Source organism: Prionailurus bengalensis, chromosome B3 (assembly GCF_016509475.1).
Source record: "Prionailurus bengalensis isolate Pbe53 chromosome B3, Fcat_Pben_1.1_paternal_pri, whole genome shotgun sequence".
Classification (NCBI taxonomy): domain Eukaryota; kingdom Metazoa; phylum Chordata; class Mammalia; order Carnivora; family Felidae; genus Prionailurus; species Prionailurus bengalensis.
In genome coordinates, this window is record NC_057355.1 from 147676846 (window position 1) to 147691088 (window position 14243).

Below are 14243 nucleotides of genomic sequence, written 5' to 3' on the forward strand. Positions count from 1 at the left end.
CTTTGGATAAAGGGTCTGGGTAGACAGAACCAGGAATCATGGCTCCCTCAGTTACCAGAGCATGAAGACAATGAGGGGCCGCCACCACAGCCACTGACCCACCAGAGTTGGCTCCTGTGTGGTGAGTTGCTTTCCTGTTGGTGGCTCCCTAAGGCCCCTGCAGTGGGTAGACCAGTTGGTTTTCTTGGAGTAGGGAAGAGGCAAGAGTATGCAGAGGTGCAGCTACGTCCTGCTCCACATTTACCACGATTTTCCTTGGTAAGACTCTTGAATGCTCTGAGGCTTAAGATCCCTCATATGCAGAAACACAGGTAATAGCATCTTGCTTACGAGAGTCTTGTGGGGTTAAGAGGTAGTGATGCATAAGAGGCCCCTGGTGACAGGAACTCACAGAGAGAAGATCTAAGGAGAGTCATCAGCTATGACATGGAGGCTGAAATATTTGCCTCCATAAAATTTAAAAGTCATTTTATTTTACTTTATTTCATCACGATGAGTGCATTCCTATCTCACCTGCCCCCCCCCCCCCGCCCTTCTGTAACCATCACTTTGCTCTTTATAGTTAAGAGTGTTTTTTTTTTTTAATTTAGGGAGAAAGGTTAGGGGGAGAGGCAGAAGTGGGGGGAGAGAGAGAGAGAGAGAGAGAGAGTGAGAGAGAGAGAGAGAGAGAGAGAGAATCCCAAGCAGGCTCCATGCTGTGCATGGATGTGGGGCTTGATCCCAGGACACTGGGATCTTGACCTGAGCCAAAATCAAGAGTCGGATGCTCAAGTGACAGAGCCACCAAAGGGCCCTAAGAGTCTGTTTTTTGGCTTGTCTCTTTTTCTTTGTTCCTATGTTTTGTTTCTTAAATTCATATATGAGTGAAATCATATGATATTTGTCTTTCTTTGATTGACTTATTTAGCTTAGTATAATTCATTCTAGCTCCATCCACATCCTTGCAAATGGCAAGGCTCCATTCTTTTTCATCACTGAGTAGTATTCCATTGTATACATATACCACATCTTTATCTGTTCATCAGTTGGTGGACATTTGAGCTCTTTCCATAATTTGGTTATTGTTGATAGTGCTGCTATAAACATTGGGGTGCATGTGCCCCTTTAAATTAGTATTTTTGTATCCTGTGGGTAAATACCCAGTAGTGCAATTCCTGGATCATAGGGTAGTTCTATTTTTAACGTTTTGAGGAATGTCCATATTGTTCTCCAGAGTGGCTGCACTGGTTTGCATTCCCACTGACAGTGGAAGAAGGTTCCTGTTTCTCCACATCCTCGACAACACTTGCTGTTTCCTGAGTTGTTAATTTTAGCCATTCTGACAGGTGTGAGGCGAGGTGGTACCTCATCGTGGTTTTAATTTGTATTCCCATGATGACGACTGATGTTGAGCATCTTTTCATGTGTCTGTTGGCTACCTGTAGGTCTTTGGAGAAATGTCTGTTCATGTGTTCTCCCCATTTTTATATTGGATTATTTGTTTTTTTTTGGGTGTTGAGGTTAAGTTCTTTATAGATTTTTGATACTAACCCTTTATGAGATATGTCATTTTCAAATATCTTCTCCCATTCTGTCAGTTGTCTTTTAGTTTTGTTGATCATTTCCTTTACTGTGAAGAAGCTTTTTATCTTGATGAGGTCCCAATAGTTCATTTTTGCTTTTGTTTCCCTTGCCTCTGGAGACATGTCTAGTAAGAAGTCACTGTGATCAAGGTCAAAGATGTTGCTGCCTGTTTTCTCTTGTAGGATTTTGATGTTTTCCTGTATTACATTTAAGTCTTTTATCCATTTTGAGTTTATTTTTGTGTATGCTGTAAGAAAGTGGTCCAGTTTCAATCTTCTGCGTGTTGCTGTCCAGTTTTCCCAGCGCCATTTGTTGAAGGGACTGTCTTTTTCCTATTGGATATTCTTGCTTGCTTTGTTGAAGATTTGTTGACCATATAGCTGTGGATCCATTTCTGGGCTTTGTATTCTGTTCCATTGACCTAACTGTCTGTTTTTGTGCCAGCACCACACCATCTTTAAACTTTTTTTTTTTAACGTTTATTTATTTTTGGGACAGAGAGAGACAGAGCATGAACGGGGGAGGGGGGAGAGAGAGAGGGAGACACAGAATTGGAAACAGGCTCCAGGCTCTGAGCCATCAGCCCAGAGCCCGACACGGGGCTCAAACTCATGGACTGCGAGATTGTGACCTGGCTGAAGTCGGACGCTTAACCGACTGCGCCACCCAGGCGCCCCTGCACCATCTTGATGCTTGCAGCTTTGTAATGCGGCTTGAAGTCTGGAATCATAGTGTTTCCAGCTTGTCTTTTCTTTTTCAAGATTGCTGAGCATATTTGCCGTCTTTTGTTGTTCCATACATATTTTAGAATTATTTGTTCCAGCTCTGTGAAGAATGCTGATGCTTTCTTTTAATATAATTTATTGTCAAATTGGTTTCCATACAACACCCAGTGCTCATCCCAACAAGTGCCCTCCTTCAATGCCTATCACTCACTTTACCCTCTCCCCCACCCCACATTCACCCTCAGTTTGTTCTCAGCATTTAAAACTCTCTGATGATTTGCCTCCCAATCTCTCTGTAACTTCCTTTTCCCCTTCCCCTCCCCATGGTCTTCTGTTAAGTTTCTCAAGATTCACATATGAGTGAAAACATATGGTATCTGTCTTTCTCTGCCTGACTTATTTCACTTAGCATAACACTCTCCAGTTCCATCCATGGTGATGCAAATGGCCATATTTCATTCTTTCTCATTGCCACGTAGTATTCCATTGTATATATAAACCACATCTTATTTATCTATTTGTCAATTGATGGACATTTAGGTTCTTTCCATAATTTGGCTATTGTTGAAAGTGCTGCTATAAACATTGGGGTACATGTGCGCCTATGCATCAGCACTCCTGTATCCCTTGGGTAAATTCCTAGCAGTGCTATTGTTGGATCATAGGGTAATTCTATTTCTAATTTTTTGAGGAACCTCCACACTGTTTCCCAGAGAAGCTGCACCAGTTTGCATTCCCACCAACAGTGCAAGAGGGTTCCCGTTTCTCCACATCCTCGCCAGCATCTATAGTGTCCTGATTTGTTTATTTTAGCCACTCTGACTGGTGTGAGGTGGTATCTCAGTGTGGTTTTGATTTGTATTTCCCTGATGAGGAGTGATGTTGAACATCTTTTCATGTGCTTGTTGGCCATCTGGATGTCTTCTTTGGAGAAGTGTCTATTCATGTCTTCTGCCCATTTCTTCACTGGATTATTTGCTTTTCGGGTGTGGAGTTTGGTGAGTTCTTTATAAATTTTGGATACTAACCTTTTATCCTATATGTCATTTGCAAGTATCTTTTCCCATTCCATTGGTTGCCTTTTAGTTTTGTTGATTGTTTCCTTTGCAGCACAAAGGATTTTTATCTTGATGAGGTCTCAATAGTTCATTTTTGCTTTTAATTTCCTTGCTTTTGGAGATGTAAGAAATTGGAGGTCTCAATAGTTCATTTTTGCTTTTCAATTTCCTTGCTTTTGGAATAAGAAATTGCTATGGTTGAGGTCAAAGAGGTTTTTCCTGCTTTCTCCCCTAGGGTTTTGATGGTTTCCTGACTCACATTCAGGTCCTTCATCCATTTTGAGTTTACTTTTGTGTATGGTGTAAGAAAGTGGTCTAGTTTCATTCTTCTGCATGTTGCTCTCCACTTCTCCCAGCACCATTTGTTAAAGAGACTGTCTTTTTTCCACTGGATATTCTTTCCTGCTTTGTCAAAGATTAGTTGGCCATACATTTGTGGGCCCAATTCTGGAGTCTCTATTCTATTCCATCGGTCTCTATTCTATTCCATGTTTCTGTTTTTGTGCCAATAACATACTGTCTTGATGATTACAGCTTTGTAGTAGAGGCTAAAGTCTGGGATTGTGATGCATCCTGCTTTGGTTTTCTTCTTCAATACTACTTTGGTTATTTGGGGTCTTTTGTGGTTCCATACAAATTTTAGGATTGTTTGTTCTAGTTTTGAGAAGAATGCTGGTGCAATTTTGATTGGGATGCATTGAATGTGTAGATTGCTTTGGATAGTACTGACATTTTAACATGTTCTTTTGATCCATGAGCATGGAAAGTCTTTCCATTTCTTTGTGTTATCTTTAATTTCTTTCATCAGTGTTTTATAGTTTTCAGCCTACAGATCTTTTAACTCTTTGGTTAGGTTTGTTCCTAGGTATCTTACTGTTTTTGGTGCAATTGTAAATGGTATTGATTCCTTAATTTTTCTTTCTGTTGTTTCATTATTGCTGTATAGAAATGCAACAGATTTTTGTATGTTGATTTTATATTCTGCAACTTTGCTGAATTCATGTATTAATTCTAGCAATTTTTTGGTGGAGTCTTTTGGGTTTTCTACATAGAGCATCATATTATATTGTCTCCAAATCGTGAAAGTTTGGCTTCTTCCTTGCCAATTTGAATGCCCTTTATTTCTTTTAGTTGTCTGATTGCTGAGGGTAAAGATTCCCACACTATGTTAAATAGCAATGATGAGAGTGGGCATTTCTGTATTGTTCCTGACCATAGAGGAAAAGCTCTGTTTTTCCCGATTGAGGATGACATTAGCTGTAGGATTTTCATATATGGCCTTTATGATGTTGAGGTATGTTCCCTCAGTCCCTACTTTGTTGAGGGTTTTTATCAAGAATGGATGCTGTACTTTGTCAAATGCTTTTTCTGCATCTGTTGAGAGGACCAGATGGTTCTTATCCTTTCTCTTATTAATATGATGTATCATGTTGATTGATTTGTGAATATTAAACCACCATTGCATTCTGGGAATAAATCCCACTTAAACATGGTGCATGATTTTTTAAACATACTGTTGGATTTGGTTTGCTAGAATTTTGTGAGGATTTTTGCATCCATGTTCACGAGAGATGTTGGCCTGTGGTTCTCTTTTTGGTGGTGTCTTTATTTCATTTTATTATTAGGGTAATGCTGACATCATAGAATGAATTTGGAAGTTTTTCTTTCTCTTGAATTTTATGGAACAGTTTGAGAGGAATGGGTATTAACTCCTCTTTAAATGTCTGGTAGAATTGGAGACTGAAATCTCGTCACGAGAAAATGGCTGCCTTGGCTCAAATGTTTCTGCTTCTCCTTTTCTGTGTGATGCTCATGAGCTGTTTGTTTTGTTTGTCGTCTTGTCCACAAGTGCTTCCCCTCAGTGGACACAGTAAGACCACTCACACTTGCTGAGAGGACAGACATGTTAGTCTCCATCCTATCCTAGCTGTTCATGTCATGATTCCTGCTTTTCAACTCCCAAAAGAAGTTTTCCATTTCAAGCTGCCCTTCTCTGCTCTTTGAGTATGCAGTGGTTGCTCTGTTGTGACAACGTCCCGCAATGTGTGGCCTCCGCTCTGCGAGGTGTGAAAGCCCTGGCTCCTTGTCATGCCCACTTCCTTCCCGCCTCTGGTCACAGGGTCCTCCTCGGACCTCTGCTCTCTTACTAAACAGTGTACCTGGCTCTGCCTCCACCCCTCCCACCTGGGTCCACCTCATTGACGTCCTTGGGCACCTAGCTCTCCGCGTGCAGCCGCGGCTGTCACCTGCCCTGACCTGGCACTTTTGCTGGTGGGGAAATTTCTGCTTTGTCGGGACAGAACCCATCTCCTCTCTGTTCAGTCTCCCCAGCCGCTTGGGTCTCAGCCTCATGTTTTAACCACATTAGTATTTCCCACGGGTTTTGTGGCCCCAGCTTCTCCGTGCATCTATTGGTGGCTGATGTCTTTTCACGAGCAATTTTGCCATGTGGGGGTTATAGAAACCTATTCACTGGATTCTTGAATGTTCAAACTGTGTTTCAGCAGTGTTACTTTTTCTTGTTGTTGATAAGGCACTTTATTTCTAAAACTGAGACATAATTGACAGATAACGATGTGTAAGTTTAAGGTGTCCGCGTATGATTGTTATGGCAGAGCTAGCTAACGCCCCATGGGGGGTCACATAATTATCATTTCTTTTTCGTGTTGGGAATAATTAGGATGTGGTCTCTCAGCAAGTAGGAAGTTTACCATACAGTATCGCTGACTGCACTCCCTAGGCTGTGCATCGGACCTCCAGAACTGTTACATCTACTAGTCGTAAGTTTACACCCCAAACCACGTCTCCCCTACTCCCCCACCTCCAGCCCTTGGTTGCCATCTTTTGACCTTCTGTTTCAAGGAGTTCGGCTTTTTAAGTTTCTGTACATAAGCGAGATCACACAGCGTCTTTCTGTGGCTCGTGTCACTCTGCATAATGCCCTCGAGGCCCACCCGTGTGGGCCGACAGCAGGATTTCCTTTGGGTGGCTGAGTGACACAGTCCACAGTGTGGACTCCACGTCTTCTCTATGTGTCCGCCCGAGGTGGACACTTAGCTTGCTGCCACGTCTTCAGTGGCCTTATTCTGGAAGGACAGACAGGCTCCCGCCTTCCCCTGTGACCTGTCGTGCTGCTCACGGCTGCCTGGCGCTGATCGTGGGGTCAGAAGTGGAGGAGCCTGTGTCTCCCCTTTCTGAGGAGTTCGTCTTTTTGAATCCTGCCCAAGTCGATTCTTTCCAACACTAACTAACGAAAGAAGAGGAGGGAAGATGTATTTTAAGGTGGAATTCATACGCTCCCTCCTGGCACAGGCACAATCTGCGGCCGACAGGGAGCCTCGCGCGCCCGAGACGAGGGACCCAGCGTGCAACGGCCGGCACGCGGCGTCGCGGGGGTCCCGGAGGACGCTGGGCACGTGTGCGCCCGTCCTCCGGTGCGCGTCACCGCCGCGCGCGCAGCGTCTTCCTTCGTCCCCGAGGCCGGACCGTGCGTGTGTCTGACGGCCGTCGCGGGCGTTGGGTTTCCCGTCCCAAGTCCCGCTGCTCCGTTCATTGCGTTCCACTGGTGACGGGTGATCGGGTGGACGTGTCCTTCTGTGGCCCGGTTTCCCTGGGGACTCCTCCTCCGGTGCGGGTGCGGCTCGCTGCTGTTCTCCCAATGCCGATACTGTGCCAGTTCACTCGTCGTCTCCCGAAGTGACCCCCTGGACGCGCTCTTTTTGTAGCGTCTCGTCGGAGGGAGGACGGGGCGGACGCCGGGGCGCGGCAGCCTCGGGAGCACCGCGGCCCGGGGACGGGGGACGGGGACGGGGACGGGGTGGGCGGGCGGCTGGGGTCACCCGCGCTGGGCACCGAGGGGCCCTGCGGACCGCGGTCCCCGCCCCCCCCCCCCCCCCCGCGGGTCGTGGCACACGAGGCGCTGGGACCAGGGAGAGGTGTTCGTGGGCAGAACGCCGGGCCTTCTCGGCTGTCCTGGGGCCTCCGTCACGTGGGCTCTGCAGGTGTCAGCGGCTCGTGGCTCCTCCCTGCGTCCTGCGCATTCGCGTTACCTCAGCCTCCCTAGGGTCACTAAAAATGGACGTTCCCCTCGCCACGATTCTACATGTGTGTCTCCGCCGATTCTGGGGAGCTGAGGGGCAAGTGCTGTGTGTGGGGGGGAGGGGGGAGGGGGGTCCCGGAAGGAGGAAGTCACAGGCGGTGGGAACTGCGAGCCTCTACCACGCCCAGGAGCTCCTGGGACTCAAGCTGCTTCCCCTCCTTCTCCACTCGGCTCTGCGTCCCCAGAGGGGACCTGTATCCAGTACCTGGCCCGGCTCTCCGGCCTCCGGTCCAACCAGCTCCGGGCCCCACCCCCGCCCCCTTCCCCCCCCCCCCCCCCCGGAACATCCCCAGGGGGACCTGCTGCTCCCCCAGCCTCCCGCCTGCCCGCCCGCTCCTGGCCTGGCCGCATTCGTGCCTCTCTCCACCCTTTACCGCTGCCTTTGGGGCTGGTTAATTAAACAATATTTTCAGTATTTCATTTATGCTCCTCTGTTGGCATCACACCTCCTTCTGCCTGACAGTGACGACTGTACGCTCGTTGTACCGTGTTCATGGCTCCCGCACATGCACACGCCCCCCCCCCCCCCCCAAGCAGGCTCTTTTACTTAAAATGGGTATGTCTTTTGCATGAAACCTTCCAACTGTCTATTGGTTGGATAAAGTTTCAATTAAGTTGAAATTTAATTGAATTTATTATTTCAAATAAATAATTTTATTTCCAACAGTCTGTATTATCTGTATTGAATGTTGGTTGTATATGTGTGTACATTCATATGAAGATTTTCATTATTCAGCTTGTATAATATAGACTCGAAAACATTATACTTTTTATAATTAAATATTAATGTCTTACATATGGATTTACTCTGTAAGGAAGAATTGAAGGGGTCAGTCCCCCAAGTTCACGCACATGGAAAATATATTTGAATGCCCGTGTTTTGGGTCATAAAATTCTTGAGTCATATTTTCTCTCCAACAGAGTTTTATGGGCATAAATAAGCTTTCATTTTCTTTTGAGAAATCAGGTCAGATTGGTTCTCCTCTTGTCAATGATCTGATCTCCTTCTGCTTATTTCAAAGTTGTCAATTGCAAAATGAACAAATCTTTTAGAATTTCTAATGTTTACTCTTGAGAGAGAGAGAGAGAGAGAGAGAGAGCAGGGGAGGGGCAGAGAGAGAGGGAGACACAGAATCCGAAGCAGGCTCCAGGCTCCGAGCTGTCAGCACAGAGCCCGACGCGGGGCTCGAACTCATGAACCTCAAGATCATGACCTGAGCCGAAGTCGGCCGCTTAACTGACTGAGCCGCCCAGGCGCCCCTCCTGCCTTTTAGAATTTCTAAAAGAAAGAAGAGTTTTGCCAGAGCGCAAGTGAAGCCGCTGCTGGGACCCACACTCGCTCCGGAAGCAACCTTTAGTGTGGGGGATTCTCACATGAAGAGATACAGATCTTCATGAACGAAGAACATTCCAGAAAGTCACCGACTCATGTCCTGTTTCCAGTACGTTCAAGGCTGCAGTCTCCAACCTTATGGGAACGTGGGGAGGTCTTACTCTTATCTTTCTGTTTGCAATGTTTCCTGCAGGTTATTTGCCACTGAAGTAGACGTGTGGCATGTGCTCAGGGCAGAGAAGGAGCCCCTGCTGGGAAGTCTGGTCGTGTCGTTCTGGCCTTGGTCAAAGTAGAGCCTTCCTGGGCACTCAGGAAGAGCCTTAAAGCTGAATATCTCCTGTATTTTATTGAGCCCAGTAACTGTATTGACTGCTCTGGGTTGTTTTTTTCCTGAGAAGTTTAATAATGTTCTGGAACACTGTTTGAACACTGTTTTGAATTGTGTTGGTTGGTTTAAGGTTCCCTATCGTCTTTCTGCAACTGGCGGGACTGGTGGGACTGCAGTGAGGGGCAGCCCCCAGGACCCCCAGGTGTGAGCATGTGTGAGGTGTGGTGACGGGCTTCCACAGGTCTCTGGCGTTGGGGGTGTGTGACCTCTGAGGTTTCCATGCAGACGACCCGCAGGGTGACACTGACTCCAGGGAGGAGGCTTCTGGGTGGAGGGACCCCCCCACACACACACACAACAAGGCCCCCCTCAGAGCCAGTGTGGGCCTCGTGAGTGACTGTGGGGTTTTCTCTGAGAAGGGGAGGGCTCTGGGAGGGTTTCCAGCAGGTGCATGGGGTGGGGGAGGGTTCAGAGAAGGTCTTGGAAGGCCTGCTGTTGCCACCTAGGGCGGTGGGGTGCACCGGGAGGCGTGGGGTGCACAGGCAGGCCATGGGCCCCAAGCAGGCCATGCACAGTGGGCTGTGTGGTGTCCTCTGAGTGTGTAGGGCTTCACAGTGGAGCCTAAAGGGTTTGGGGTGGATTAGACATGGGGAGTGAGACAGAGCAGCCGTGAGTGTGGGCGGCCACGGAGAAGGAGCAGAGGGTGTGCAGTGGTGGGGCAGGAACCCGCAAGCTCCAGGGAGGTGCCAGTGCCCGGGTGGCGTGTGGGCATCTGGTCCATCCAGGGCCAGGACCATCAGTGTGTAAATGGTGTTTGAGCCGGAGGACCGGAGGACGTGGAGGGATGCATGCAGGAGGACTAGGACCCTCGTCCCGGGTCCTCGGTCAGGAGTTGGGGGGAGGGCAGGAGCAGCGAACAGACACCGGCCAAGGAGGAGAGGCCAGATTGCAGACGCCTCAGAGGCCAGGGACGTGCCTGAATGTGCGGGAGGAAGGTGGGGGTCACTTGTCTGCAGCTCACGGGCTTGGGCATCCCGGAACCATTAACCAAACCCAACTTACCTGGGACCCGACTTTGATTTCTCTGACTTAAATGGTCTCCATGCTTTCAAACCATTTATTCTTTTTTTTTTTTTGAGTCTTTTAAAGCATTTTTATTTAAATCTGTAAATGTGCACAGAGGACACAGGATGTCCCCCGGCCTCTGGCTCTGCACAGGAGTATGCTGGAACAAGGAAACAGAGTGAGAACATCTTACTGCATTGTGGGACAGAGACATATCCTCATTATAGCTATTAAATGTAGGTAACATCTGTCTAATTAGCCTTATTGTAGGGGCGTCTGGGTGACTCAGTCTGTTAAGTGTCTGACTTTGGCTCGGGTCATGATCTCACGATTCTTAGGTTTGAGCTCCACATCGGGCTCTGTGCTGACAGCTTGGAGCCTGGAGCCTGCTCCAGAGTCTGTGTCTCCCTCTCTCTCTGCCCCTCCCCTGCTCACACTCTGTCTCTTTCTCAAAAAGAAATAAAAAAAATTAAAAAATGAATTAGCCCTACTGGAGTTGCATTCTCCTTTTACAAAATCTTGCATTTATGCATCTAACCTACAAAATGTGAAAAACGCTCTAGAGAGTTGAAGAAAGGAGTTGGAATGAATCACCGTCAGAAGACAGGAGATATATTTTAAAAATAGAGTTAGGTGTTTCCACGCACACCACATAAAGGTCCTGCTACCGGTCAGTCCTAACTGCAAATAGTCCTGTTTGATTAAGTAACAAGATTCATGCAACAGAAAAGAAAGTAGCACCATATAATCTGTAAGTTCAAATAAACATCCGTTCTTGTTTTTGTGTGATGGTGACAGGTATGTGTGCACCTATGTGCTACCTGTCCCAACATGGTGCCGTCTTTTGTTTGGTGTGACTGTGTCCTTGTTGGCTGCCTGTGAAGGCGGCCTCTTTGGGGACCCACACACATGCAGGCAGGTGGAGGGGGGGCAGGCTTTTCTCTTATTCTGATCAAAATAGGAGATGACCTCAGCTGGGCAAGCAGGTAGGGAGGGAGCCTCAGACTGGGGAGACTGGATGGGACCCACAGCATAATCCCAGTGGGGGTGGTGGCTGGGAAGCTCCTCCATGGGGATCAGTCAGGATGCGTAAAATAGAAACCCCACTGCACCAGCTTAATCCTCCCGTGTGAGAACAGAGGAATCTGTCAACACCACTGGGGGCCAAGATTCCATCTATATTTTTGGCCCACTATCTTTAGTAGGTGAGCAAAGGGGCTGCTCACCTCTGGGCCTTGCATCTATATCCCAGGATAGGCAGGCAGCAAACAGCAAAGTATACTCTGGAAGCCTCCTTCTTCCCAAGTACATCTCACTGGCCTCTGTGGGTCCTGTGGCCACTGGGCCGCAGAAGAGACTGGGAGGTGCCGGGAAGTTGAGGGGAAAGTGGATATCAGCTGGGTGCTAGGGTGGCCTGCCCCACGCAGGCTGTGTGGTGAGGGCCTGTAAGAGCTAAGCCCAGCAGCCTGCAGCCCCCTTCAGCATGTGGCCACCAATTCAAAATGGTGCCAGGGAGCATTGGGGTCATGACCCCTGTGTGTCCAGGCCTGGCTGTGGAGAGTTGGGCTCACCTGGCTGGGTCGTGGGGGTGGCTGTGGGTCGAGGTCACGGGTGCCATGCCGGTGAGCTGGAGGGTCCTGAGGGGGCCCTGCAGGTGAGAGTAGGGGAAAGCAGCAACAACCCCAGGAAGGGTGGGCCAGGAGGGGGCAGGGTGACCACGGGTGAGTGTGCATGTCACCCTGAGGCTGCTGGGCTCGAGGACCAGAGGGGAGAGTGTTTGGGAGGTGGGGGTCACTGTGAGGGCCTTCTCAGTAATCAGTCTTGTGGGACTGGGGAGGGAGATCTGTGGACTGTCGTCTTCTGGAAGGTGGGGAATGGTGTGGCCTCCTTTCTGGCCGCTGGCCGATCAGTGCGCCCTGGCAGGAGTGCGTCCTCATCCAGGGCTGCATGGGGTTCCCTGAGACCCTCCCCAGAATGGTTGCATCTGGATCTGCAGATCAGTAAGATTCCTGGGGTAGGGGGTCTGTGTGCACTGAAGCTTGAGGGTGCTGACCTTAGGGACCTGGAGAAGTGGGGCTTTTGTCCCCTGCCTGGGGACAGGAGCACTGACTTGTTGGTGTCCTATACTGCTGGGGGCTCCAGGGCTGGGGCGTGCTCCTCTGTGCCTGGACCTTGCACATCTGGGTCCCTGTGTCCCCTTTGCCCGCTGCATCACCGCCTGGGACCAGGGCTCCTGAAGTGCAGCCCAGCTCTGTCTTGGGCTCCAGCTCGTTCCTGAATGACTCAGGCTCCCCCATCTGAGGCTCCCTGTCCTCCCAGAGGGCATCCTTGCTAGCCCCTCGGTCCCCATTGCCAAAGTCCCGGACGCTTCTCCTCTCCACCTGCAGCTAGAGTGCCTGGTCCTCCAGGAAGGGGCCCTGACTGACCCACACACTCCAAGCCACACCCTGTGCCTCCCCTTCTCAGTGTCATCTGTATGTGTGCAAACGTCTGCATACCCTCAGGGCCGCGTGTGCCTGCTGTGTCACACCCCAGGGCCTGGCTAAGTTCCCTGGGCTGATGAGTGAGGGAGTGAGCGAGTGCAGTATTGTGGTGCTGGGAGTGAGGGAAGAAATATAGAGTTGACCAGAGGAGAGAAACTGCAGGGAAATCCATGGAGGGAAACCCCAGCTTTAAGGTAAAGTACCTGAAAACCTCCCAGGCCTGAGTGCAGGGAGGGCAGGGAGGGGAGAGGAGGGGGGTGGAAGAGTGGGGTGGGACAGGAAGGGAAGGCAGGAGGGGGTTTGCTGCCCTGGAGCTTATCTGCTTCCTGCCTGGGACATGTGGTGCTGAGCCCAGGGAGCTGCGTGGGAACAGGGTGCCTGGCGCCTGGCTGGCTCTGTCCCCAAGACCGGTGCTGGCCAGTGGGGACCTGGGCTGGATGAGACTTCACCCAGGAAGGGAGGCCTCTGAGTTGGGGGCTCCAGGCCCTCTGGAGACTGGCTCACAGGTGACAGGTGGGTGGGTGCAGGCTGGTGGAGGGCCCCAGTGAAGGCAGAGCTCCTCTTCCTTGCTCCACATGGTGGGCTCGGGCTTTTGGGAGTCCTGTTGTGGGCTGGGGGACCCTGGCTGCCCCGTGTGGCCGAGTCCTCAGTGCTGGGACAGGGGCTCTTGAGGACCCAATGGCTGCAGCATGGGGGCCCCAGGGAGAATGCTGCCTGGATGGCCGTCCCCACAGGGGAGGGCACTGGGCTCAGGGGTGATGGGCAGAAGGGGCGCACGGGTCCTTCTGGGTGGTCTTCCTGGTGCTGCCTGCTTGGCGGCCGGTGGCTGACGGGCACCCCATGTGCTGGCCGCCAGCCGGGCATTCCTAAAGGGGCCTGAGGCCCGGCTGGCCTCTGTCCAGCAGTGGCGCCTGGATGACCGACGTGAGGGGTCATGCCTGCTGACCCCTGCCCAGGGCAGCAGTGGCAGGAGCAGATGCTTGTGTCTCCCTGAGGGACACAGGCCTTGAAGGTCTGCTCTGGAGGGTGAGGACAGGGCCCAGCCCCCCCGACCCCCCGCCCGGCCCAGCCTCCTGTCCTAACCCGGAAGCGGGGAGGCTGAGGGGCGTCCAGGGCTATCCGGTTACCCCAGGAGCCCGCGGACACCTCCTGGCTGGGGGCGGGGCTCCCCTGTCGGACGGCTAGCTCCAGGCTGGGCCCCCAGAGCCCATGGGGACAGTTTTGGCCACAGCCAACGTCTCAGTGCTAGTTCCCACCGGACACAGTGACCCCGGGCTGCTCAGAATACTCCAGGCTCCTCCTTGGCCGTGAGGCCCCTGCAGGGAGGGATGGGCTGCTGGGTGGAGGTATTCTGTCTGGCGGGGCCTGTGGGCGGGTTTTATGAATGGCCTGAGGCACTGTGAGCCCATCCGCTACTACCCACTCTGCCTCAGGCCTGCACAAAATCCACCAAGGACCCCCAGGTGGGGAGGCTGCACTGGGCAGCCTGTCTCCTGGAACAGGACCCTCCTCAGGCTATCACTGACCCCCTGAACTGGGTGGGAGGATGCAGACCTCAGGCCGGGAGGCAGGCCCTTCTGCTGGTGGAC

General features: G+C 50.7%; 1 protein-coding gene and 2 gene segments (V, D, J or C); all 3 read right to left on the minus strand.

Moving 5' to 3' along the window:
• Positions 1-14243, minus strand: part of LOC122469620 — a 224822-nt gene that overhangs the window by 69663 nt on the left and 140916 nt on the right. The window contains 1 exon segment of the C gene segment in view: positions 9613-9616. Coding sequence covers positions 9613-9616 — 4 coding nt within the window.
• LOC122469619 (immunoglobulin delta heavy chain-like) overlaps positions 1-14243 on the minus strand; it is a 125560-nt gene that overhangs the window by 37020 nt on the left and 74297 nt on the right. The window contains exon 4 of the mRNA XM_043557145.1: positions 6295-6300. Coding sequence (XP_043413080.1) covers positions 6295-6300 — 6 coding nt within the window. The remainder of the gene's footprint in view (positions 1-6294; positions 6301-14243) is intronic.
• LOC122469618 overlaps positions 1-14243 on the minus strand; it is a 139340-nt gene that overhangs the window by 17825 nt on the left and 107272 nt on the right.